Here is a 25266-nt window from a genome sequence, read left to right as displayed (position 1 = left end):
TGATGGGCAGGGGGATGACGGGAGGGAGAGAGTAGGATGGCATCCGTGTTTTAGGCTGCCTGCGAATCGGTGAGTGCGGGGAGTTTTGATGGGGAGGTGGTGTGGTTGGGGTTGAGTGGGTTGGGTGCGGTGTTTGGTTGTTTGGTTGATCGGTCACTGACAACGGACATTGGATAGGCGCGTCGTCACACGGAACGTCCTCTCCTCACCTACCTCCCTCCCTCATACCAACCCTTCCGCCAATACCAACACCATCCCATCACCCCCCGCTCCTCCTCCACCCCGCCGCCGCTCAATCTCCTCCTCTTCCTATCTATCCACGAACCCGGACCATCACGTTTCGAACATCCTCTCTAATCCCATGTCCAATCCACGCAGCACCCACAGCCGCCGATCAAGTGCCGACACAACGCGTAGAATGAGTTCCGTTCGTGAGGAAAGTAAGAGCGATGAGGGGAGTGTGGAGGCGGCGAGTGAGAGTGTGAGTGAGAGGATAAGGAAGAGTACGAGTTTACATGTTAGGCCAGGGATGATTAGGAAGTAAGTGAGGAGGAGGTGGACAGGGTGGGGAGTGTATTGGATAGTTTGATGGAAGTTAACGGCAAGGATATCAGAGAGGAGGGTAGCAAAGCCAACAAGCACATGTATCGATCACGCAAGACCTCGCCTTCCTGACCATCACAGACCAACCCATCCGATGAAAACCTAAATCCCACTCCCACTGCCACTCTTCCGCCAACCCCACCGATCCCCCCCTTCCCCTGTCTCCTTCCCCAATCCATTTTGAGAAAAGCCACGACGCAACAGCTCTACACTCCATTCGAGGAAGAACTTCGGAATCTTTACTCCCACCCAACCCTGTCTGTCCTACCTTCAATACTTAAACTTTCCCTCGCGTCAATCCCCACCCCAAACCTCAGTCCAACAACGCGTCATAAACCTGAAACGCATAAACGACACACACACACCAAGGATGGCCGTCAATCACGTCATGCAGCGCCTTTCGCGACCATGACAGCATTACCGAGATGAAGGCTTTTCATGCAGGACCATTGTCAGTCGCAAGGCTGAAGCGAGATGTCGAGTCAGTTGTTCCTTGCAACACCAAGAAAAGATGTTCGACTCAGCTCAGCTCAACTCAACTCAACTCAGCCGTTGGGAGTGAGTAACGCCGAATCTAGTAGAGAAAGCGGAAGGTGGAGATGGCAAATGGGTAATGATGGTGATAAATAAATATAGTACATACACGCGCCACACTCTATAGCACATGGCACAAGGCCCAGTCCAGCCCGGTCCGTCTAGCCACACACACCTACACACAGCCCGACCAAACCAAACCGAACAAACAAAAGACCGCGCACCGACAACAGCAGCGCATCTCGCAGCAGGGTATCGGAAAGAAACTCGGAAGAAAACGATCGCGGAAAAAACAAACAAACCACGATCTCAACGACCATGAACAAAAAGACCCGAGATGCGATGCGATGCGATGAGGGAAAAAAAAAGAAACATTATGACTTTGTATGTGAGGGTTGTGCGTCGCCGCAGATATTGTGTAGTAGGTCGTAACAGCTCTTACAACAAGAAAAGTAGAAAAAAAGAAAAGGGCAACCGGAATGCCCTGCCCACCCAATCAAGCAGACCCAAGAATCAAGACTGACTGACACCATCAAACTCCTCAAACGACCAATGCAAATGATGTCGATATGCCGCTAAACCGCGTGAATCGTTCCTTTTTGGCTTTTGAACTGTGTCTCTCCTCGTATGTCTTTGTGTTGTGTTGTACGTATGGTATGGTATGGTATGGTATTATGACTGCGCTTCGATGATGGTGGGTTGCGAATTAACCTGTAGGGTAGGCGTAATGGGGTATGGTAGGTATTGCTCGTGCTGCTGCTGGTGTGAAGTGTCGGTGGGGTGATTATCTTCTTGCGTGTGCGGCCGTGTGCCTGTATCGGGGCCGAGATGGGGATCTGGTATTTGGACGTCGAGCTGTGGAAAGTTAGTTAAATGTAGTTTAATTGAATGTGTCTTGGTATACGCACTGTCAGGTATCCAGTCCGCCGTAGTGGGATTATGCGGACTGCTTCTTTGGACCCGATGTCGCGGTTCCAATCTTCGATCCAGCGCTCGAGGTCGGCGAGTTGCTTTTTTACGCCGGTGAGGCCCGCATCTTCCCAGAGCCAGAAGGTCGCGATGCCGAGGACGGTGTCGAGGCAGGCGCGGAAGGTGAATGGGTCGAAGGCGTCGACGAGGGTATCATTAATCTTCTTGATGAGTATCCGGAAGTCGTCTTCGGTGACGAGGGGGTCCAGGATCTCGGGGTAGAGATTGGCAAACGTCGGGGCCAGGTCGCCCTTCATCATCCAGTCGCGCTTTATGCGGATAATGCGCGTCGTGTTGTACAGCTCGGAGTCGAGTGGCACATGCGGGTTGGGATGGGGAAAGCAGGGATGCGAAGGGCCCCAGGGGAACTCGGACACGGCGTCGGCGTCGTCGTCAGCTGCAGACCCTGATCGTCTCGAGTGCAGTGAGGTGCGTCCGGAGCCGGGCAGAGACACGCGCGACAGGCCGGCGGGCTGGTGGTTGCGGCCGGCTTCGATGTCTTTGTCGGCGTGGGGCGCGGGCGAGACACTGTCCCTGGGGTTGGCGGCAGAGGCCATGACGAGGCCTGGCGTGGGCGGCTGGCTCCTGCGATCACGCGGAAGGGCGATGCTGGTGCGACCGCTGATGCTGTCCTCGCCCGTGGAACGCTGGACGGCGAGGGAGCTCGGCGCAGGGCTCTGGCGACTCAGGCGGCGCTCGGGAAGCGAGAGCAGCGGGTACTCGTCGCGGCCGTCCTCTCTGGCCTGCGTCTCAAAGTCGCGCTCAATGGGCAGATTGGGATAGTGGTCGTCGCGGCGCGGGGGCAGGGCCTGGGGCGCAGGCGGCGGGTTCTGGATCTGGAGGGTGCGCGGCGACGAGTTGACGGGGTTCCAGAGACGCGAGGCGGGCTGGCGCGGCGGGCCCTGGTACAGCGCGCGCAGGTTGAGGTTGAAGATGCGGTTGGTCAGCGACCAGCGGGCGGGCACTGGCGACGCAGCAGGCGGCGGGTAAGCAGCGGAGGGCGGGCGTGGAGTCGTCGTCGTGCCGGTGGTGAACGGGCGGTGCTGGGTGGTGGTGAATTCCTTAGGGGTCCCAAGGGCAAGTGGTCCATGCTCATTGCAGCATTGCCTGCCGACAAGACCAAGTTTGCCGTGGGTGCTGTACTGTTGGGGAAGAAGGAGCAGACAGCGGGGAATCAGGTGTGGTGGATGAGTGCGCTGCACTGTTATGGCAGGACGTCGTCGTGTCGTGGTCGCCGTGGTCAGTGTCGCAGTGTTGGTGTCAACGTCTCACACGGCGGGTTTGGCAATAGCAGAGACAGAAACGGGCCATAGAATTAACTTTTGTCGCGTGCAGCAAAAGGAGCACTCAAGGGCAGCACCGGGGAGAGGAGTGAGGGCTTCCTTCTTCTTGTACACGACACGACACGTCCGCCTCGTCCGGCGCAACTTGGGCACCTCCCAGACCAGGCTCATGAAAAAGCGCCTGCCTGCCATGGCTTGTGCAGGCTGATGACTGCCCTGCCGCATCACGCTGACCCCTGCCCCTTCACCCATCCCTCACCTATCCCAGGCACTGTGCCTGCATTAGCCCGGACAATCCTGACCATCCCTAACATTCCCATCCGACTGCTGTCAATCTTAAGCATACTCGACATGCATTCCCTCTCCTACGGTGATACGTTGGCGGGCACACCCTCGCCTGCCGTCACCGTTGACATCCGCCGTCCGCCTCCGCTGTCGCTCACATGACCCTGACCCGGACCATGACGTTGGCGTACGCCTAGAGTACACCAGCCCAGCCCTGTTTCACAACACAAATCAATGTCCACACGATCCTCCTAACACAGTCTGTATCTCGACTAACCCGCTCAATCGCCCGTCATAATCGTCATCATCACCATCACCATCATTATTAACACACGCATGACTCCACGCCCATCACCCTCACACCCCCGTCCCCCTTCTCAATGCTAACCCTCCTAACCCTCCATCCATCTCACACGGCCACACCCATGAGTAGCAACTCCCCTTCCACCAATTACCCACACATCAGCCACATCCCCGGCAAGCCCTGTCAGCTCTTTACCCAGAACCGCGTCGTCGGGATTCCGCGCACTTGCTCTCCTCTGAACAGCGTCAAGTCCGTGTGTTCGACCTGAACCCCTTTTCTGGCGTTTACTTCCGATGACTAGTCTGTATATGATGTCAGCCGGCGATGTCTGTGCTGGTGGCGATGCGGTGCGAGGCTGGCTGTTTGCAGCTTTGCCGGGTGGGGAGAAAGAGAGGTGGTCTAGTGGGTTGTGGCTTGCGGCGTATTGTCGTGATAGTTAATCCTGTCCTCAGCCTCACTTTTCCCGTTATCCAGGATCGTCGCTTGTGTAGGGAGTGTAGACGGCGACTACGCTTCTCATATCCTGGGTATAACACTCTTATAATGATAACTGCACATCCTATTACTGTCGATCTATAAAGCACATACTGATCATTTCACGAATGGAGTCGATATGCCGGTTCATATGCTCTCGTATTGCCTACTAATAGATGCAAGATTTGTGTACCGTACCGCAGATTCGTATATAAGTAAAAATATCAACACAAATATCCCGCCCTCATGTAATGGTATATCCTTCGCGTTGCTCGTCGATATGCCAGTCCGTATCCAACCCTTATCGTGACCTGACCCGAACCGAACTTCCAAACCCGCTCGCAGAGCTCAAAGGCTCTCACAAACAACAACTACATATCTACCTACCTACCTACTTACAAAACCGAAAGACGTTGTTTTTCGTACGTACGGGACCCGCCGACTCTCTCTCTCTCGGGACATCGTATCGTGATCCAAAGAAAAGGAGAAGAAAAAAAGACAAGGAAATATAGGTATCCACAGCTAAGTGTGTCGGTTAGCATTCGCCTGCATCTTCCTCATAGCCTCACGATGCGCATCCATCATCTGCCCACTGCGCATCATACTATCCATCTGACTCGCCCGCTGCTGCTGCATCACCTCGCGCTGCTGCCTCTCCATCTCCTTCTGCCGACGCTCCATCAACAGCGCCGCGCGCTGCTGTTCCGCAACGTGCGCAGCCGTCTGCGCCGGCGGCGCAATATCGCGCATCGTGTCGCGCCACCCCGCGTAGAGTTGCTCGCGCTTCTGCTCCGACTGCGCGCTCGAGGAGCGCTTGGGTTGGTGGCTGTCGAAGCCGGCGGGCGCGCCTCCTTTGGTGGCCCAGGCTTTGTTTTGCCATTTTTGTGAGGACGAGGGGGGTGTGCGGCCGGGGGAGCGGAGTGAGGGTTGGTGCGAGAGGGAGGGGGAGAGTTGTTGGGCTTGGAGGAGGGCGCGGCGTTGGGATAGCGTCATGTCTTCGTCGTCGCCGCCGCCGCGTTGGGAAAGGTTGGGTGACGACATTTGGGGGGTGAGGGTTAGGGCTGAGGCGCGGTTTTTGATTAGGCTCTCGCGCTTGCTGAGGAGGGTGTTGGTGGGGAGGGGCGAGAGGGTGTCGAGTCTGATGGCGGAGTTAGAGCGGGAGAGGACCTGGGGAGAGGCGATGGAAGGGGAGTGGGTGAGGGATCGCTGGTTGACGAGTGATTCTTGAGAGAAGGTCGAGGTGTTGCGTCGGAGTCCTTGGCTGCTGTTTCTTTGTGTTCGGCTGCCAGTTGACATCCTTCTTGATTCGCGCTTGCTCTCGTACAGGAGCTCGTCACTGACTGGTGTGGGCTTTTCTTCCGATCCGTCGGCGAGCATGATACCGGGTGATGAAGGCAGGAACATGTCTTCGTAGTCTGGCTTCTCAGCAGCCTCGAGATGCTTCGCCCATTCGTTCGTGCGGTAAGATAGGGCGATTTTCGACAGCTTCTCCGGCATCACGTTCTCAGTCAGACTGCCAACCTGTGATCCGCCTTGCTCCATCTGTGAGCCTTGAGAGATTTCATCAGACTTGGTAGACTTGGAGTATTTCTCGCTGCTCGCCTTGGAGCTAGACATGACTGTGTCAGCCCTGTGCTTGAATGTCTGTTCCTTGGGCGAGTCTGCTGTCTTTGGGTCGGTACTAGTCGTGAGAGACTTTACCACATCAACCGTGTTCACTACGCTCTTCCGGTTAGGCACAGTGTCGGAGTCCTGTCTCTTGAGTCCGGGCTTTTCAAATGGGTTGTCGTGCTCGGTTCCGATTGGTGATTCGACTGGGGATAGATTGCGAACGGACAGGACATCGAGGTCGTCGTCCAGAGTGGCGGCAATAGACGAAGCGCGGTCGTCTTCGTCGCCCCGCATTCCGATCAAAGCCTCTTGCGATGCTATTATGTCCCTAGAGATACGTTGCCTCATTGCGGAGACATCAGAAACACGCTTCGAGAGGCTCCTGGGCACCTCGGCATCGTGATCAGTCTCAGGAACAGCGGAGACGGAGGTATTGTCATCGTCAGTGTGCGCCTCATCTTCGGTAGGGACTTTGAACGGAAGTGGGACGACGGCTGGAGGTGGCGGCGGGGCTGTAGGGCGTAGGCTGTTGCTTTTGACTAGAGTAGGCCTCGAGTCATCCTTAGGAGCCTCTGGAAGAGCCTTTTCGTCCTGCGCAGTGTGGGCCTCGGGTTCGATTTGTTGAATAGCATCGTCATCCAGAACAGCGACAGTGACGGTGGCGTCGGGCTTGGCGGTGCGGCTGGCAGATCGCATCATTCCGGTTGACATGTTGACCGTTACCGCGCTGTCGTTGGGAGAAACCTCCTTCTCATGGACATGAGTAAGGTCTTTGGGATCCGACGTGGAAGATCGGACACTGTCCTCGGGTACGTTCTGTCCGTTGCCGTATGCAGCTTCCCATTGAGCACGTTCTTTCTGGAAGACCTCCTCGACCTTGCGACCTTGTTCCTCCTCTTCACGGTCTTGATCCGCCTGTCTTTCGAGTTGTTGAGCTGCAGTCTTTGCGCGGTGCTCTTTGACTAGCTTCCAGACACGCAGCTGGGAGACGATACTGACTACTGTGATAATGACAACACCAGCCAGCTCGGCTTTGATGTTCTTGGTAACCGGGTAAGTATTGGTGTTAAGAGGGAAGATGTCATCGTTAAGATCTGCAGAGGTTAGCAATAGTTTACGGATACTGCGCGGCAACTTACTCCAGAGGTAAAGCCAGAACTCCTTCCAGCCGGAACCAGCCAGGCAGTCAATACCAAGGATGGCAGCGGTGGCCCCGGAGAAGGCGATTGAGGCGATGAGACCGTAGTTACGTGTGTAGTGACTGAAAGCAAGCGAGTAACCTCCAGCTGACATGCAACCAATGAAGATGGCACGACCAGTTCCTGAGGTGATCAGGCCACCGTCCTTGACGCTGAGGAACCACATGCTTAGACAGAAGCCACCGAGTAGGCAGCCAAAACCTTCGGCAATGTCTGCAAAGACCAATGACAGGACTCCGAAGATCACTCCAGTGAAGAAGGCCGCCACGAAGAAGGCTCCCTGGATGGCATCCGAGACAGGAGGGTTCATCAAGTATACTATCAGAACAGTGACGGCGAGAGCGGTCAGGTAGGCAGCAGACCCGAACACGTATACCCTTCTCTTTGTCAGTATAGGTTGGTAGATGGGTGTCAATGTACATACCACTTGTTCTTGATACCAATGATGGCATATCCTAATCCACTGAGTAGCAATAGCACTCCAGTGACGCCCATAGCGGGGGTCAGCTTGGGGTGAATGGGCAGTGGGTTTTTGGGGTCCGCGGAGGCACTCTCTACATTACATTATTAGCTATCTCATAATATTTCTCACCACATAACTTACCAGAAGACTCTGCTGGAGTAGCATCATCAGATGGAGTCGTAGTAGGGACATCATTGATAGAGCTCGGTGCCGGTGTCTCTGATGGCTTGACCGAGGAAGCTTCAGTCGATGAAGGGCGTTCAGACTTAATGCTCGAAGAGATTATTCCCGATGGAGTGGGTGTGGCAGAAGGCTGACGAGACGCACTGTCCTGAGCCTCACGCGTCGACTCCGCGGAAGGAGTGTCATCCTGTCTACGGACAGCAGCATGAGGAGCTGCAACCGCAAACTGTAGGCATAGAGCAAGCGCAAGACAGAGAACCAAGTAGTGACCAGAAAAGCGCATGGCGATTATGCGGTGTAGACGTGTCTACAAAGAGCCAAATGCCATGGAGAAATTACGATTAGGATTGGAACTCGCGTCTGAACGGTCCTCCGAGGATACTCGAAGAGGAAAGCGCGACTCCTGATATGCAGCGAGGTGGTGTCTGCAACAATGACGCACGAGCAAAGATGTCGAAAGAGCAAAAATCGACGTGGTAAAGACTGTTTCAAGGAGCGAGATCGGATTACTAGTAGTAAAAAGAGCGAATGAAGAAGGAGTGTGGTAGGCACAAACGGCCAATACGCGAATGCAGGATATGCAAGTGGTGCAGACGAGATGCAGAAAGCAGGTAAACGGAAGGTGGAGGCGCACCTGGGCATATATCAGACGAGAGAAGCCACATGGGTGAGCGCCAGCATAGCCTAGACAGGAGATCGACGCCTCCTCCCGCAGGTTGCAAAAAGCGAGAGGCTTAGCGAGCACGGCCCTGTTCCTGCAATGAAGGAAAAAAGCAGAGCCCAGGAGCCCATCGAGCTCGGCGGCGTCAGAAACGGCGGCTCCTTTAGGGATGACCCATACTGCAACGGGTGTGGTGTGGTCCTTGGAAAGGTTGAAATTAAGATTGCAATGGCAGCCACCAGCCATTCTAACGTTTTCACGAGCAACGCCTCCAGGTGCTTTAGGGCAAAACAAGTATAGTTCAGTAGCCTATATTCCTCATCTAGTATTGACACTTGAGAGCGGAGTTCGGACGTTACCCGGTGCCAGACAGCCGTACCAGACATGCGATGAGGCGTTTGAGGCTGCCGAGTGCCGTCCGTCGATAATGCCATGGAGGCGCGCGCTGCGGGTTCCCAGCGAGCTGCACGCACATATGCGAGATGAATTGGTGATTACGTTCGCCAAGCAGGCACATGGCGGCTGTCATCCAGTGAGATGTTGATGAAGGAGAACGCGTCGAACGCGTCGTGAGCTGAGGTGCAGCCATTCGCAGGTAGGGCTGCAAACTCCGTAGGCAGGGGTCTCGCTACGTGCCCATGCATAAGCTGCCGCAGCGTGCATAAAGACCCTCCGCAAGGGCGCTCCTCACATAACAACGTGCTGCCCAGTGAGCCTCAGCCCGTAGTCCGCCCGCAAGGTTCAAGCCTCCAACTATCGTTATCTGTAAGATCTTTCATTTTTCTCCAGCTCCCCGAGGCGGAGGGATATGTAGTCTGGATCGAAGCAAAAAGTTCATCATCGCGTTGCCCGAAAGGGAGTGATGATGTGACTGGCACGGCATCTCCTGTAACCGATGCTCATCAGATCTGCAAGCAGCCGTGCGCGTTGCCGACGATCCAGTTCTGAGCGAACCTTCGCGTGGGAATCACTTCCGTGCTTCCTGACGTTAGCACTAGCGATTCGAGCTATCGGCTTACCTCCTGTCACTAGTTTCACGACACCCTCAGACAGTTCTCACAGCTGTAATTCTGTAAATTCACAGATTTGACGTTTCTCCACTCGCGCCTCATTGTCGAGGCATCGCATCGTCATCTGTTTCACATAGGTCGCTGCACAGATCCTACTCGGAGTTTTGGCATGGTAGCCTGGAGGTCTGCACGTGGTTCCAAAACTATAGTGCCCAGGTGGGTCCCGTAAGATTGGCAATACATGCAAAAAGCTTCCGGGTTGAGGCGCAGGCACCTCCGCGAGTTACAAGATCCAACTTCGATGTCCATCTTCCAATACGCACAACTAGGTTTTGGCAAGAAAGGAGTGATGGACAAGGTATCATGCAGATTGGGGGTAGTGGGAACGTATTGATGCTGGATGCGCGGTGGAAGTCGACGCTACCAATGTACAACACATCGCATCACATCGTTTATTCCTGGTTCAGATCGATCGAAGATGCGAACGGCTTCAGAATACCGTTTTAACCGAAGGCTCCTACCAACTTGCCAGCTGTAGCGAGCTGGGCATGCAGTACGTGCTCAACGGTGTGTTCATCCGTCCACCAGACAACAGCTGTCAACTGCTCCGAATCCCGCTGCCACACCGCCCTCCTCGCTCTGATCACCTTTGGTGCGGAGTAGATATCCAGCCTCCCAGTTCTCGAGGATCTCGCCCTTGTTTCCGTCTCCATTTCCGTCTCTCCAGAGGCACACACCGTACACTCCAAGCTCACAAATCACGCCACCCCTCTGCAACTCACCGTTTCGGAGAATGGCGTTTGTCAGTGGAGGTGGCTCAATCATCTCCATTAGGATGTATGCCGGCCAATGAGTCTCGGGCAGCTTCTGCAGAAATGGTGGGATGGCTTTTCGGTAAATGTTGTTTCCTCCTCCTTCTCGCTGAGGTTTCAGCACATACTTTGTGGCCGAAGAGGCGTCTGTCGCAAGCTTCTTCGCTTCCTCGCCAGCCTCGCTGTTGTCGAGCGGGTAGATTGGCGCAAAGGTCTCCAGTACGCGCGCGGCGACCTTTTCGTCGGGTAGGAAGCGCTTGAGGTGCGGTGAATGCGGCGTAGCAAGCACTTGTTGAACCTTCTTGCACCCCGCAAGTTGGGTCAAGACGCTTGGGCACTTGATGGCACGGCTCTTCTCGAGATGAGTGCGGGCGTTCCAGTCTTCGTCCTTTGAGTAATCATCTGGTGAGTACCCTGCTCGGAAGTAAATTGTGGTCACCTCGTACGACGTCGAGGGAGAGTTTGGTGGTGTGTAGACCAGTGTACGGTCTGTGTCGAGCTGAGTGTGAGACAGTGTCTCTCCGAAAGGTAGTCGGAAGGAGCGCACTCCATTATCTTCAAGCAGGGCGTATTCGAGATGTCTCTGATCAAACACATTCCTCTCTGGGTCCTGTACCACGAACAGCACACATAGGGGACGCTTGGTGCGCGAAGTCCCGTACGCCTTGTGTGCTGTAGCGAGGCCCTTTGCCAAGGAAGAAGCTGACTGGCTCTGTCGCAAAGCCTCTTGCTTGATAATGGATGATGTTGAGTCTGGGTAAGCGTCGATCGTGAGTAGATACTTGTGTAACGCAGAAACTTGAGCCGATAGTCCGCCAAAAGACGAAGCAATGGTATTGAACTCGACCTGTTTCAAGCCGGACTTTGGATTTGACTGCGAAGGGTCTTGATGTACCATGTAGTCTGAGCGGAAGAGTCCCAACGAGAGGTCCTGCACATAGCCTTCTTTCTTAACCTCTAGATGGGTTTGCCATAACTTTGCAACAAAGTCGTCAACATGGACCAGCTCCTCCACAATGCTCTTCAACCATGTCTCGTCCCTGGCAATGGCTGAGTACAACTCGTTGTAAGCCTTTTGTATTGAAAGCCCTTCCTCGAAGCAGGATCGTGGGAATAAGCTTGGAAACAAGGTGACTGGTGCTGTGCTTGCGAGTACACCAGACGGATCCTGTGATGGCTGGACGAATGACGGAGCCGGGCGAACCGCTAAGCCATGAGCAATCGACCAGTCCTTGAGATTGGATAGCAGATACTGCTCCTCCTGTTGAGACAGCTCTGGGGGGTAATCGGTGAGCGAAATGGAATTCATGGTGGCTGAGTTGTTTCGGTGTCGTTAGAAGAGTAGGTTGCTCAGGTAAGAGGAAGACTTACAAATGCTGTCGGCGCTAGAGCGATTGCCTCATCCTGCCCCGCCGAAGCCCGAAGCGCACCGAAGGACCCTGGTCGCGCATTTCAAAGCACATGTTTGGCGGCTTCTCGACGTGACAGCAATCATTGCCAACTATCTTCACCGTGAAATGTGATGGCCTTGGTGATGCTTGCCCCTCGTCGCGTGATCAAGTGACAGCGCGCACTTGCCTAGATGGCTGCCCCACCTTCTGCGCCGCGTCCAATCCGCAACTTGCTGTAGCAAACATCTCGCATCTCTCGCCATCACCAGCGCAGACAGTTCACCCTCTGCACGCTCAACTGGAATGTTCAGCAATGTCGCTGTTGCAGATGAAGTAGGTCGCAAGCGGAGGAAGGTGACGCATCTCTCAACAGCGCCGTTACAGAATACGCATCCAGACTCTCATTCCCAACAAACAGCAAATACGGCATTTATCAGGCCCACGGAGTCAACAACATCAGAAATGGACGACTATGCTCACCTACTCAGATGGCAGAACGTGGCAGGAGGTGACCAGATCATAGACTTGCCTGACGAGGACGACCTACAAGAGGATGATAATTCCGGGCTGGGGGATGCTGCTGAGGAGGATTCTCGATCAGTCGACAATGAGGATGAGGACGCAGTTGAAGAACCGAGCAAGCGAACTAAGTTGAGTCAGGACAAGATTGTCGACATAATCAACGAGAGGATCAAGTCTTTCACAGATGCCTGGAAGCCGAACAAGGGTGTTGCTCGCGGCGAGGAGTTGGACTACGACCCAGTCGCTATGTGGAACGAAGCAGAGGCTAAAGGAGAGCGAGAAGCCCTAGCGAAAAAATACGAGACAGAGCACAGCTATTATAAGTCAAGACTGGATGAATTGTGCGATCAAATCGTCAAATTCCCAGGTAGCAATGCGGTAAGCAATAACACTCTGACGGTAGATATGACGTCTTCACTAACGGTGACATACTGCAGGAGCAAGTACGGCGACAATGCAGCAACCTCGAGGTCACGGTCGACTCAATGGAATTTGCAGCCTGGTTACGCGACATCTACAAGCTGGAACCCGTTGATGACAGTGATGAAGAGCAAATACCCGACGATCAAGACATCGCTGCTGGACGCGACCAACCGAATCTACCACGAACTACATCAGCCCTTCAAGCAGAGGCGTCGAATGAGATTATCGATTTGGGTTCACCCCCAGATTCGTCAGACATCGAGGATGGAAATGCACTGCCATCGGGGATCAATACCGCTGCTGAAGCTGATCCGCTCGAAGACCTGACACGTTCATCGACACGAGACTCAGCCATCGCTGAAAGCGTAGAGCCAATCGTGTATGCGCACCCAGGGCTTCTTGAGCCAGACGGCTTGTCCACCCGTACACCTATCAACCATGGAGATGAGCCTGAGAACGCCTCAATTGCCACAGTTCGCCGCTGGAAATGGGAAGATTTGGTCGAGCATCTTGACCGCAAGCGCGTAGTCTCAAAAGTCATCTACGAGATGAAGTTCAGTGACCGCGAAGTCATTCGTAATCGAATTCGGCTTGTTGGAAAGACGAATCTAATCAAAGAGATCCGGGCGTGCATCGGCATGTTGATCAGAAGAGAAACGAAGCTGCAGGGCGTCCTTCCTCGAGATATGCCGAAGATTCTAACGTTCACGAAACTGTTCCTGTCTTGGTGGTTCTGTAGCAACTACTCCCGAGAACACGATGCAACTAGGAGAGATCTTGAAGAGTTGAGAACATGTATGGATAGCGGGGCCGCTGAGACAAGCACGTTTTACGACTATGTGTATACGATTATGGGGACGACGTTCAGCGAAAAGGCTCTGCAGCATCCTGACCAGCCATCTCAGGCCGAGATCATCGAGATTTCCGACGATGACTGAACCAGCGGCATCTTTTTTCAAGTATCTGTTCTCCAGAAAGGGCCGTTTGTCAGGAAGGTCTAGGCCTCAGGTCTGACAGGCTGCTTATGAAATGTTGGCTTAAGCAAAGATGCCGAAGAGAGGAATTATCGAACCACGTGCGGCGTATTTCGGCAAGACTTTCCAGTTCCGCACTGTACGCTAAGCACGACCATGACTGAGTGCATGCCGAGGTATGCAGACGAGAGTTTTGGGGAGATGTGCTATCCAGGCCTATGGATTGCAGATCCTCTTGGAATCGTAGAGATCAACCTCACGAAATGGGACGGTGGCGGCTCCGAGTTAGAGGGTAGAGGCCAGGTCGCCGGGCAAAAGGCGGGGTACGCTAAGATTACAGACTACACCTGAGTAGTTGAAGTTCAAGTGTTGTACGATTGAGTTGGAACACGGCCAGGTTTTCGCTATGAATTGATTGAAGGTGGCAGCTTGACGTATAGTGTGGAGTTGTGTCGAGGGTCTATAGAAGGGGTGACAGGCGGCATGGCAGGTCTTGTCAAGGCGCAGTATGAGCCAGACCCAGGACCCCTCCCAGGCGCAGTGCGAACCATGGAACTATCCGAGTAATTACTCTCCGGACTACCGTACCGCTGATGAAGATGGCGTCGGCAGCTCTGCAAACTAATATAGGTGGGCCAATCATGACGAGTGCATTTGATGCCGACGCCCGGCATGCTAGATTCCGCGCTATTACCGCATGTAAATCATGTAGTCGCATCTTTGACACATTTTCCAACCATCTTTCTCTCTCGCACTCTTCCTCACCTCGCCTTACACCCAATCTGCCCGCACACCTACAACACACCCGACACCCATACACGCCGCGCATTTGACCAACATGGAGGCTCTTTTGCGCCAGTCGAAGTCCATGTGCCCGTTCTTACACAAGACGTCACCCGCCACGCTCCGCTCCCTCTCTACCACGACCACGGCGGCTGCCCGCCAGGAGGTTTCCCCCGGCGCTGGAAGCATGTCCAACCTTCAGGTCATCGCTCGTCGCTGCCCCATCATGGGCAAGGCGCTTGCCGTCCAGAGCTCCCGCAATGGCACCAACGCTCTTGCCGGCGCTTTCGGCGGTGTGCGTGCTTACCACACCCGCGTGAACCGCGCCAGGCTACACACGACGGCGTCCAAGGAAGCCCAGGCTGTCGATCTCGAGAGCCTAAGGGGCAAGCAAGGTATGAAATCCCCAGGAAGCCGAGAGACCACGTCTTGGAGGTAGCAGAAAATGTCGAATTGTAGGCTAACATCGCCCAGGACCACCATTCCCGCATGCAGCTCTAAAGCCTGCGAGCACCAAGCCCTCGCATGTCGCATCCGCATCCGCCCCGCAGGCCTCTACGTTCGATTATGAAGGCTTCTACCACAATGAGCTGGACAAGAAGCACAAGGACAAGTCGTACCGCTACTTCAACAACATCAACCGCCTGGCCAAGGAGTTCCCACGCGCTCACAAGGAGTCTCCCGAGGACAAGGTGACGGTCTGGTGCTCCAACGACTACCTCGGCATGGGCCGCAACCCGCACGTCCTCAAGTCGATGCACGAGACCCTGGACAACTACGGAGCTGGCGCCGGAGGCACTAGGAACATCTCCGGACACAACCAACACGCTGTAGCATTGGAAGACACGGTCGCGAAGCTTCACTCTAAGGAGGCTGCGCTCGTCTTTTCATCGTGCTATGTAGCCAACGATGCGACGCTTGCGACTCTCGGAAGCAAGCTGCCCAATTGCGTCATCCTCTCGGACAGCCTGAACCACGCATCCATGATCCAAGGTATCCGTCATTCGGGCGCGAAGAAGATGGTCTTCAAGCACAACGATCTCGCAGATCTTGAGGCGAAGCTGCAATCAATTCCTTCCGAATACCCCAAGATCATCGCATTTGAGAGTGTGTACAGCATGTGCGGCTCGATTGGTCCCATTGAAGGAATCTGTGATCTCGCTGAAAAGTACGGAGCCATCACCTTTTTGGACGAAGTCCATGCTGTCGGCATGTACGGACCACACGGCGCCGGTGTTGCTGAGCATCTCGACTTCGAAGCCCACAAGGCAGGCAGACCTCAAGGTACCGTTCAGGACCGCGTAGATATCATTACTGGCACACTCGGAAAGGCATACGGCTGCGTTGGCGGCTACATTGCTGGCTCTACCAAACTCGTCGACACCATTCGCTCGCTCGCTCCTGGCTTCATCTTCACTACTTCGCTTCCGCCCGCGACCATGGCAGGTGCAAAGACCGCCATCGAATACCAGGCCAACTACCAGGGCGATCGACGCCTGCAGCAACTGCACACTCGTGCAGTCAAGGATGCATTGAACGAAAAGAACATTCCCGTTATCCCGAACCCTAGCCACATTATTCCGGTCCTTGTTGGAAACGCTGAGGTAGCCAGGAAGGCGTCCGACATGCTTATGGAAGACTGGGGCATCTACGTCCAGGCCATCAACTACCCTACCGTTCCTGTCGGCCAAGAGCGTCTGCGCATTACGCCTACCCCAGGCCACATCCGTGAGTACCGCGATCACCTAGTCGAGGCCGTCGACGCTGTTTGGAACCAGCTGGGCATCAAGCGCACAAGTGAATGGGCTGCCGAGGGCGGTTTCATCGGCGTCGGCGAGGCTGGCAAGGAGGAGGTCGCTCCTCTCTGGACGGACGAGCAGCTCGGTCTGACTGATGTCATCAACGAGATGAAGTCTGGCCAGGGTGCGACTGGAATTCTCGAGGCTGTGCTTGAGAATGAGCGCAAGGCTACGGCCCAGGCTGTAGCTGCTGCGGCTTAGATGTTTGGATCAAGCAATCTCTGGGAAGGTCTGGTCGCTCCTTTTGTTGTTTGAGACCTATGTAGTTGGACGACGCGTTGACAGCGCAGCGAAATTTATTCATCATTCGTCTGCGCAAGTATATCCTCATGATGTATATTGCCGTGATGCTTGAGCCTCGTAAATTTCTGGTATGTCTAGGGTTAGTACGCCATAATAGCATTGACTGATGAATGATATTGTACGACCAATTCCTGCCTATTGTAGTCTGAAGTGAGAGTGAAAACGTGTCTTGCTATTGTCTGGTGGAGGACGGATGGGGAATGCACGGTTGCAGCCTTGGGTTCACGTCAGCCATTGCGCTAGTCGGAGCTCCCAGGGTTTGAGCCTCACGAAATCGGGACACGCTCCATCATCAACCCGCGCCCGCCCCAACGCGACTCCCCCAATTTGGCGCTGCCAACTCTCCATCTACCTGCCGCCTACTCCAGTCCTTACACTAATTGTCGACTGCGGCGCGCGCCTAACCATCACCGACACCCCGGCCCATTCGCGAGCCAGCGCCGCATGCTCTCCACACATTGCATCGACTCTCTTTTCGCGCCGGTCTCTCGATCGTAAGAGGGTGCCATTATGCCTCCTCCACCCAAGCGCAAGCGGGGCGACCGCACTTACTCCCAGGACGACGACCGCAGCGGACGACCGTCGCCGCATCGCCCCCAAAACCTCGGACTCTCGCACGGCCAGCAGCAGCAAGCCAACAGCCCGCGCGGCGGCGGCGGTGGTGGCAGGCGTCAGAGCAGGAACAACGGACGCGGCGGCAACTCGAGTGTCCCGCAAAGTCCAAATGTCTCACACCCATCGCCGACTGCCATGTCTCCACCCGCAAACACATTCCCATTGAGTCGGCAACCCCAGGCCGCACCATCCACTCCTGCGCCGGCGCCCACTCCAACACAGCCCTCGACGCCTTCTACACCGCGCGAGGTTCCAGACAGCAACGAGTTTCTGACACCAGACCGCGTCGCTCACTGGAATGGGCAGGCACGCGACGCTGTGGTGACGGCTGCTGTGGCTGCTCAAGGTGCAGGCGACAGACTCACTCTCTCGGTCATATTCACTGAGATCATCGAGGCGTCTATGGACCAGCTGCTAGACGCTAGTGAACTGGGATCCATAGTACGCGACATCACATCCGCCCCGGCTGACGACCAGCTCGACCCAGTATCGACGTTCCTCGACACGCTGAGCACGCTCAGCACGCTCACACAGGATGAAAGCAAACACGCGCTCGTACGGCAAATGCTTGTCGCAACCGACATCGAGCCCGCGCGCATGCGAGCCGAGCTGGAGAACGACCTCTTAAAGTCCTTAGGCCTCGTCCGTGACAGCTTCTCCAAGATGGCCGTTCGCAAAGCAACCCACGCCCTGTACCGACAGTCCAACTACAACCTCCTACGCGAAGAGACCGAGGGCTACTCCAAGCTCATGACCGAGTACTTCACCACCGTGAACAACGAACCGCCTACACAAGAAGTCGTCGCCGAGACCTGGCAACGGGTGAATGCCTTCATTGGCGCATTCGATCTAGACATTGGAAGAGTCCTCGACGTGACACTGGATGTGTTTGCCAACCTTCTTGTCAAGCACGGCAGGTTCTTCGTCAAGCTGTTGCGAACGAGCGCATGGTGGCCCGAGCTACGTGGTTTCGACAACATTACCTGGGACGAGGCCGAAGTACCCACACTTCCTCAATGGGCACGACCCGATGCGAAACAGTGGTACTACACCGACGAAGAGAAGGATGAACAATCACGGCTACGAGAGTCGCGCGATCGCAAATTCTGGCAGCGTGTTGGCGAGTTGGGTGACAGGGCAGGCATCCAGGCATACTTTGAGCTTGGAAGTCGTCGTATCACTGCGAACAACCGGCAACCAGACCAGACATTACCCGCAGAGGGCGCGACGCTGTCGAATCAGCAGGCAGCTCGGAAATGGGCCGACGAGTGGATGGAGCAGACCAAGACACTCCCTCCCTCAGGAAACAGCATCGCCGCTCAACTGCTTGGCTTCAAGCTTCAGTTCTACGCATCCGATGTCCGCGATGCCTCCGACGAACTCCCCGAGAACCTCATGTATCTGATTGCGCTTCTGATCAAGATTGGCTTCATTTCCATGCTGGATCTCTACCCACATTTGTATCCTCTAGAGGAAGACATGGCTGCACACAAGGATAAGCTTCTCAAGGCCAAGAAAGAGAAAGAAGACAGTGAACGAGGTGCAGTCGCCAATGCGCTGACAATGGCCGGCGCACTGCCCGACGAGACCCCCGGCCCGCCAGCTGTTTCTCGTCTTAGAGATGCTGAGAGCAGGTCCAAATCGGATACTGCTCGAACCACGCCTACCAAGTCTGACGAACCCACCGATAAGAAGAAGGCCCTACCCGAGCCCAAGGACCAGAAGTTCACCCTCTTGAAGAGTTTACTGTGCATCGGCGCACTACCGGAAGCTCTGTTCATCCTAGGACGGCATCCTTGGATGCTCGACGTTTACCCTGAACTGCTGGACCTCATCTTCCGTCTGGCGCACCACTCTCTAAGCAAGGTTTATGAGGAATCCAGGCCAGTCGTAGCCGAAGAAACCGTCATCGCTACCAAGGGTGCTGGCAACCGGGGTATTATGAGGCCAAGCGATTACGTTCCTCGACGAACTCTCCGATGGGCTAAGCCTGACAAGAAAGATCAAGATGGGGGAATTGATTACAAATTCTATTGGGAAGACTGGGTCGACAGCGTCCCCGTGTGCCAAGAGGTGGACGATGTGATCAAGCTCTGCACCAGCCTCCTAGGTTTGGTGGGACCAGAGTGCGGCAAGGATAGTGTTCTCCTGACTAAGATCATACGTATTGGAAAGAAGAACCTAGGGGACAACCCCTCCGAAGCGAACCGAAAGCGATGGGTCGACTTTTCAGCGACCTTCATTGCGCCTGCAATCACCTTCACCGGCAGGAATCCTGGAGTCATCAATGAGGCTTGGGATTTGTTCAGACATTTCGACACAGCCACTCGGTATACCATCTATCAGCAGTGGTTCAACGGGATGCTCAAGCCGGTAATCAAGACCGCTTTCAAGCAAGTCGAAGTCGAAACCAGGAAGACCCTCAGTCGCGTCTCCGCCACCAACACTAAAGAGTACGGTCGTAAGATTGCCAAAATCTCGTATGCCAGCCCCGGAATCGTCTTCAGGACCACAGTCAAGCAGTTGGTCAACTACCCCAACATGATCACTGCTTTGGTAGAGTGCAGCAGGTATCTCACCTTACTTGGATACGACGTCCTCACCTGGACGCTGGTTACATACCTTCTGAGCCCTGATAAAGAGTCAAATCAGGAAGATGGTATGCTGTCTGCGCCGTGGCTGAAGAACATCGCTACTTTCGTCGGCAAAGCTTACGCAAGATACAACTTGATGGATCCTGTTCCAATTCTGCAGCTCACGACGCACCAACTTCTGAACGCTCAAGGCGAGCTGTACATGTTGGACGTTCTCGAGCAGATGGTCAAGTCCATGGGTGGCATCAGCCTTAGTGGATCCGTCTCGGAGTCGATGGCTCTGGCGCTTTGTGCAGGCCCTGCGCTCCGCACTTTCACCTTGCAGTATCGCCTAGCCGACAACCGTACCCAGGCTGCTCCTTCAGCAAGGCGTCTGGTCAGGTGTCTAAAAGAGACGGGTCTGGGACCACAAATTCTCATCGCGCTTGCGCAGCACGTAGAGGCGTACATTCATCGCAACGACCAGCTCGATGTACCCGACAAGCCTGTACTTTTCACCGTCGACAAGTTGCGCTCCGACATGCTCCAGTATATGGAGCTCCTCCGAACATACCTCTCTGTGGACGACTTTGACGCTGTTTTCCCTTCTCTGGTAGAGATGATAGCGGACTACCACATCGCGCCAGATGTCGCTTTCACCATCGCTCGTACGAGCATAGCAGCCAAGGCTAATGCCTTCCGGGTTGAGCAACGCTCGAAGTTGGTTCCCGATGCGCAGACGAATGGTGATATTGCCATGAGTGGACTGGAAGAGGCGCCAGCCGTGAACGGAGAGCAAGAGGCATCGAAACCAACCGAAGACGTGGAAATGAAAGACTCCGCCGCGCCTGCAGAGTCTACTGGTGCTACATCGGATAAGCTATCTTTGGCCGATGTACCAAACGCAGAGATTGAAGGTCTTGCGAGCCAGCTCAAACAACAGCTACCCGACGCCTTCGGCGACTATCCTTGCCTGTCCTACTACGTCACCTTCTGGCAGTTGTCTCTGCCAGACGTTGTCGCTGATGCCGAGAGTATCAAGCAGCTATACAAGGAGTCGATCGAAAACTTGGAGCGACAGCTGCCCGCCCCTGTTCCCGAGCGCCGCGGCTACCGACCCAACGTACCCAAAGCTGATTCCGAAGCAACGAAGAGTATCAAGGAAAACATTGCCAGGCTCAAGGAAGAACAACAAACTGTCACCAAGAACCACGCTGCGACGCAGGATAGTCTCCGCGTTGAGTTGCGCCGATGGTTCGAGGGTATTCCAATGATGGGTCCGCAGTGCGACCTCCTGCACAACGCTCTGCTCCAAGATTGCTTCATTCCCCGCAGCCGCATTTCTCAAGAAGATGCGCAATATGCATTCTCCATGCTCATCTTCATGCACAGCTCAGGTGTGCCAGGATTCCGCATGAGCAGACTATTGGATATGCTCTTCAACGCCAATAGACTTACGTCCATCATCAGCATGTACACCGAAGCAGAGTCTTCATCCTTCGGCCGTTTCCTCGGTGGCATCCTGCGTGAGTTGCAAATTTGGCAGGAGAACAAAGATGATGCTTTTGTCAAGCGCGCTCAAGGTTCAGAGAAGAACCTTCCTGGCTTCGGCAGAGGCTACGACGGAGAACGGAACCCGACAAGCTTCTTCACGTACGATCAGTTTTGCATGGTCTTGTTTAAGTGGCATAAGGCTCTCGCGGCTGCGCTCAAGACATGTCTGGAGAGCGGGGACTATATGCAGATGCGTAACGCTATCAACGTCCTTCACGCACTGGGTACCAATTTCCCCAGAGTGAAGAGTTTGGGCACCGAGCTGAAGGAGACGGTTGCTCACTTGAAGGAGGCAGAGGAGAGGCAGGATCTTAAGAGAGCTTTGGAATCTGTTCTTGGTCCCATCCTCAAAGGAGAGAAGCTTTGGCAGGAGGACCATGTCTTCCGCAACGTGAGTTCATCTCCATCGACACGTCCACGACAGCGAACTAATACGCCTCAGGTACCGGCGCCCCCTGGACTTCCGACAAATGGAAGTGAGAAGTCGACTGCGGAGAAGGGCAAGACTCCACAGCCACAGGACACGAAGCTCGACGCATCTGCGCCTGCCTTTAAGCCAAAGCCCGAAACGTAAGTTTACAAATCGCGCCCACATTACCAACGGTGAAACTGATCGACGTCTTTCAGAAACGGTACCCCACTACGTGAATCCAACGACAACAGGTCGAAGCATGACAGCACAACCCCTGCGCCTTCGAGAGATAGAGAACCTTTCAGGCCAACACCAAAAGCCTCCGACAGTAGGCCTTCCACGCCATCACAACCGGAGACAGGTTCTGGCAGGCCTCCAATCAAGGGCCCTCCGATGCATCCATCGTCTGTTCCGCTGCGACCAGATAATAGAAACACGCCTGGTCACAACACCCCAGTCGGTAGAACGCACGCACTGCCAACACGACCAGACTCGCAACCGAGGACACGACCATCGGAACGCCCCATGGTCGACCGTACGCCAGAGGCCGCGCATGGTCGATATGACAGTCGGGGTCCCCCAGCCGAATATGGCCGACTAGATCGTACGGCGGATGCTGCACGTCAGCGCGAGGCGTCGCCAGGTCGGCGCGGTGGGCGACCGCTACCTGGTGGCAGAACACCCGAGAGGATGCCTCCAGCGGCCGAGCATCGCGAATGGTCTGGCAGAGAACGCGATTACGATTACGATGAGCGGGCTATGCGAGCACCTCCGCGAGATGGGCGAGCGCCTGCGGTACGACCGCCCACATGGGATCCAAGAGACCCTTACGATGCGCGGGATTCACGTGAGCGTTCTGATCCCCGAGGTTATCCTGCACCTGCAGCAACGGAGCCTCGCAGGATGCCGTCTACTTCATCATTGGCCAACGAATACCGCCGAGATGGTCCCCCAGTCAACGCCCCGTATGCTGCGGAACAGAACGACAGATCTTCGCGACTCCCACCGGTGCCAGTCGCAGCCAAAGAAGAACCTACAGTCAACCCAGCGCGTGCTGCCTTGATCAATCAAGCAGAGCATGGCAGACATGGACCACCGAGGTCTGATCGCGACAACCGTGGCGAGCGAGATGCTCGTTTGAACTCGCCTCGTCATAGCGATGATAGACGTGGTGATGACCGTCGACTCGAAGAGCGCCCGCCTCCTGGATATCATGGTCGGAATGATGCGCCACGGGATCCTCGGGATGAGCGTCCCCAGATGCCACCCTCTAGTGGGCGAAACCACCGTGAGGATCCAGGAGCCAGTGCTCCAACCGGTCCGCGTGGTGGTCGCAACGAAGCCGCTACAACATCCCGGGCCTCGCGGGAGATGTTCCAGCCTACACCTGGACCACGGGCACAAGACCCCAACTATGGCCGGCTGAACCAGCCTGCAGAGCCGGCGCCGCCGCCATCTGGCCCACGCAGCGATCGAACATCGCAGCCTTCAACACCGAGTGCACCCACCGGCCCCGCAGCATCACTCCCAGCAGGCATCCATCCTAGTAGACTGGCACACATTGAGGGCAGAGCACCAAGCGGGCCACCACTCCAGACAAACATGCCGAACGCTCCAAGCGGTCCGCGTAATGGAGGTCGCGCGCCTCAAGGTCCTATCCCATCATCACCAGTTGGTCCGCGACCTCCCACAGGTCCCGGAGGACCTAGGAATGCCGGTAATCCACTACGAGCCATCAACAACGTATTGACTGGAAACGCACCTGCCGATCGATCAAGCGAACGCAATGCACCTCATTCCAACCCTCCGGTGCGTGGTCGCGGTGCTACTCGCGCCAACGGCCCAATGGACGGATCAGACATGACGAGCCCAATGCCACCGCCCTCGCTTGATTCAACTCCCAACCAGCACCCGAGGAGCAGTCGGAACGACGAAGTACCGAGCAGAATGGAGGGCGCTCCACAAGAAGAAGGCCGTTCAGAATCTCGCAGTCATCGACACCGATCAGGCCGCGAGCGCTCACCCGATCGATCCGGCCGCCATCCCGAAGAGCGAAGTAGTCGCACTGCCCCTTCTGAGCGCGCAGAGGGCGAGCGCGGCTCCGACCGCGGCCGCGAGAAACACGGCAGCAACCGAGAAAGCAGCCGTCGCGAGCGCGGCGAACGAGATGGCGAGCCAAGATCAGGACGTGAGCCCCGCGAAAGCAGCAGACGCGAGCGTGGCTCCCGTGATGACGGACGCTCTTCAGGAGCCAGGGAAGAAGGACGCTCGGATCGGAGGAGCCGTGGTGGCGGCGGAGGAAGCAGCCAAGGGGATGAAGCACGCAAGAGGGGACGCGATCCCCAGGATCAAGCCCATGGAGATACCAAGAGGAGGCGTTAGACGCGCCCTACTATTTCAGCATCAGCACTTACGAGTTTGGCGTGGATGAGGAGGGGATACGACACTTGAAACCAACAACTTTCATCAACGACATCTTCAAGAACAAACTCAACTTTACATTTTTGTTATATTCTTCTTCTTTTTTCTTTTCATTGTAATTCTTCGATATTTGGGACCAAAGAGGGAGAAATTGTGCATTGCGCGGCGTTTACCTGTTTCTTACATTGCCTGCCACAAACATCGGTTTTCGAGGCAGTTTACGATACCCCCGAGGACGAAAGTAACTTCCTTGGTTCTCGAGCGATACAGAAAAAACGGGATGAGCGAAGAATTTGCATTATTGGGAGTACTGCTTGCTTGTTAGTTCGTAGATGGCTGGATAGGATTCTGGCTATCGATTTTGTTTTCATTTCGTTACATGTACCATCATCATCACGTCGAAGAGAGAAGAGGAGAGAGAAGAAGAAGGCGAAGAGCTATGAATACGATATAGACCTTTCGCTACCGATAGTCAATAGACGTTGAAGTCTCTTTAAGATATTGCTTCATAAGCGTGATATCAGTGACAAGCAAAACACCCATTGACATTCTCCATCGACACGCTCCTTCCTCCGCGGCACTACATATCCGCCATCTTACATACATGCATACATGCAAGCGAGGCCCGTCAACCGATTTACCCGCCTCCACGCCTCAATGTAAAATACCTCAGTACCCCTGTTCCTGCATGTACTGTGGAGACCGTCCGCGGCTCTGGATCGCACGGCAGAATACCCGTCCGTCTAGATTGTGGGGCGATGGCGGCTCATCTTTCTTGGAGGATCGGATGTAGATCCGATGTGGAAGGTGAGATGAGAGGGTTTATGTAAGGGGAGGTACCTAGGTAGGGGTGGTGCGTTGAGGCGGCGTTCGGCGGGTGTAGGCCGTGTGGTATGCATTGGAGGTGGCTTTGGGGCCTTGTAAGTTTCTTTGACTTCTGCTTTCTGAGGTGAAATGGGGTTAGAGCTTGTATGGGTAATTCGGATGTGCATGATGCAGGAGAGGTTGCTGAAATGGGCTGGTGTGCGCTGTGGAACAGAATGGTTGCCGGGGTTATGCATTGGTATATAAAGGATCTTGCCTGGAGAGCCAGAGGTGAGTTGAC

At 55.1% G+C, this 25266-nt stretch overlaps 6 protein-coding genes across 6 annotated transcripts; 3 read left to right on the top strand and 3 right to left on the bottom strand.

Moving 5' to 3' along the window:
* Positions 1-1809: 1809 nt before the first annotated feature.
* On the bottom strand, positions 1810-3581 carry J4E93_009477 (uncharacterized protein; the record flags this gene model as incomplete). The annotated part of the gene is made up of 3 exons (XM_049347369.1): positions 1810-1992; positions 2046-3070; positions 3467-3581. 3 exons carry the CDS (start codon positions 3579-3581, stop codon positions 1810-1812), a joined length of 1323 nt encoding a protein of 440 aa, XP_049195375.1.
* A 1393-nt stretch (positions 3582-4974) lies between these two features.
* Positions 4975-7757, bottom strand: J4E93_009476 (uncharacterized protein; the record flags this gene model as incomplete). The annotated part of the gene is made up of 3 exons (XM_049347368.1): positions 4975-7157; positions 7203-7639; positions 7687-7757. The coding sequence occupies 3 exons, from the start codon at positions 7755-7757 to the stop codon at positions 4975-4977; spliced, it is 2691 nt and encodes an 896-aa protein (XP_049195374.1).
* Positions 7758-10152: 2395 nt separating this feature from the next.
* Positions 10153-11700, bottom strand: J4E93_009475 (uncharacterized protein; the record flags this gene model as incomplete). The annotated part of the gene is made up of 1 exon (XM_049347367.1): positions 10153-11700. The coding sequence occupies one exon, from the start codon at positions 11698-11700 to the stop codon at positions 10153-10155; it is 1548 nt and encodes a 515-aa protein (XP_049195373.1).
* Positions 11701-12244: 544 nt separating this feature from the next.
* J4E93_009474 (uncharacterized protein) lies at positions 12245-13665 on the top strand (the record flags this gene model as incomplete). The annotated part of the gene is made up of 2 exons (XM_049347366.1): positions 12245-12682; positions 12742-13665. 2 exons carry the CDS (start codon positions 12245-12247, stop codon positions 13663-13665), a joined length of 1362 nt encoding a protein of 453 aa, XP_049195372.1.
* Positions 13666-14539: 874 nt separating this feature from the next.
* Positions 14540-16484, top strand: ALV1 (5-aminolevulinate synthase, mitochondrial; the record flags this gene model as incomplete). The annotated part of the gene is made up of 2 exons (XM_049347365.1): positions 14540-14879; positions 14959-16484. 2 exons carry the CDS (start codon positions 14540-14542, stop codon positions 16482-16484), a joined length of 1866 nt encoding a protein of 621 aa, XP_049195371.1.
* A 612-nt stretch (positions 16485-17096) lies between these two features.
* On the top strand, positions 17097-24122 carry J4E93_009472 (uncharacterized protein; the record flags this gene model as incomplete). The annotated part of the gene is made up of 3 exons (XM_049347364.1): positions 17097-21719; positions 21771-21898; positions 21956-24122. 3 exons carry the CDS (start codon positions 17097-17099, stop codon positions 24120-24122), a joined length of 6918 nt encoding a protein of 2305 aa, XP_049195370.1.
* Positions 24123-25266: the final 1144 nt, after the last annotated feature.

Source organism: Alternaria ventricosa, assembly GCF_023758065.1.
Source record: "Alternaria ventricosa strain BMP 2768 chromosome Unknown scaffold_22, whole genome shotgun sequence".
NCBI classification, from domain to species: domain Eukaryota; kingdom Fungi; phylum Ascomycota; class Dothideomycetes; order Pleosporales; family Pleosporaceae; genus Alternaria; species Alternaria ventricosa.
The sequence above is the reverse complement of the archived record's forward strand: the minus strand, read 5'-3'. Positions and strand labels throughout refer to the sequence as shown.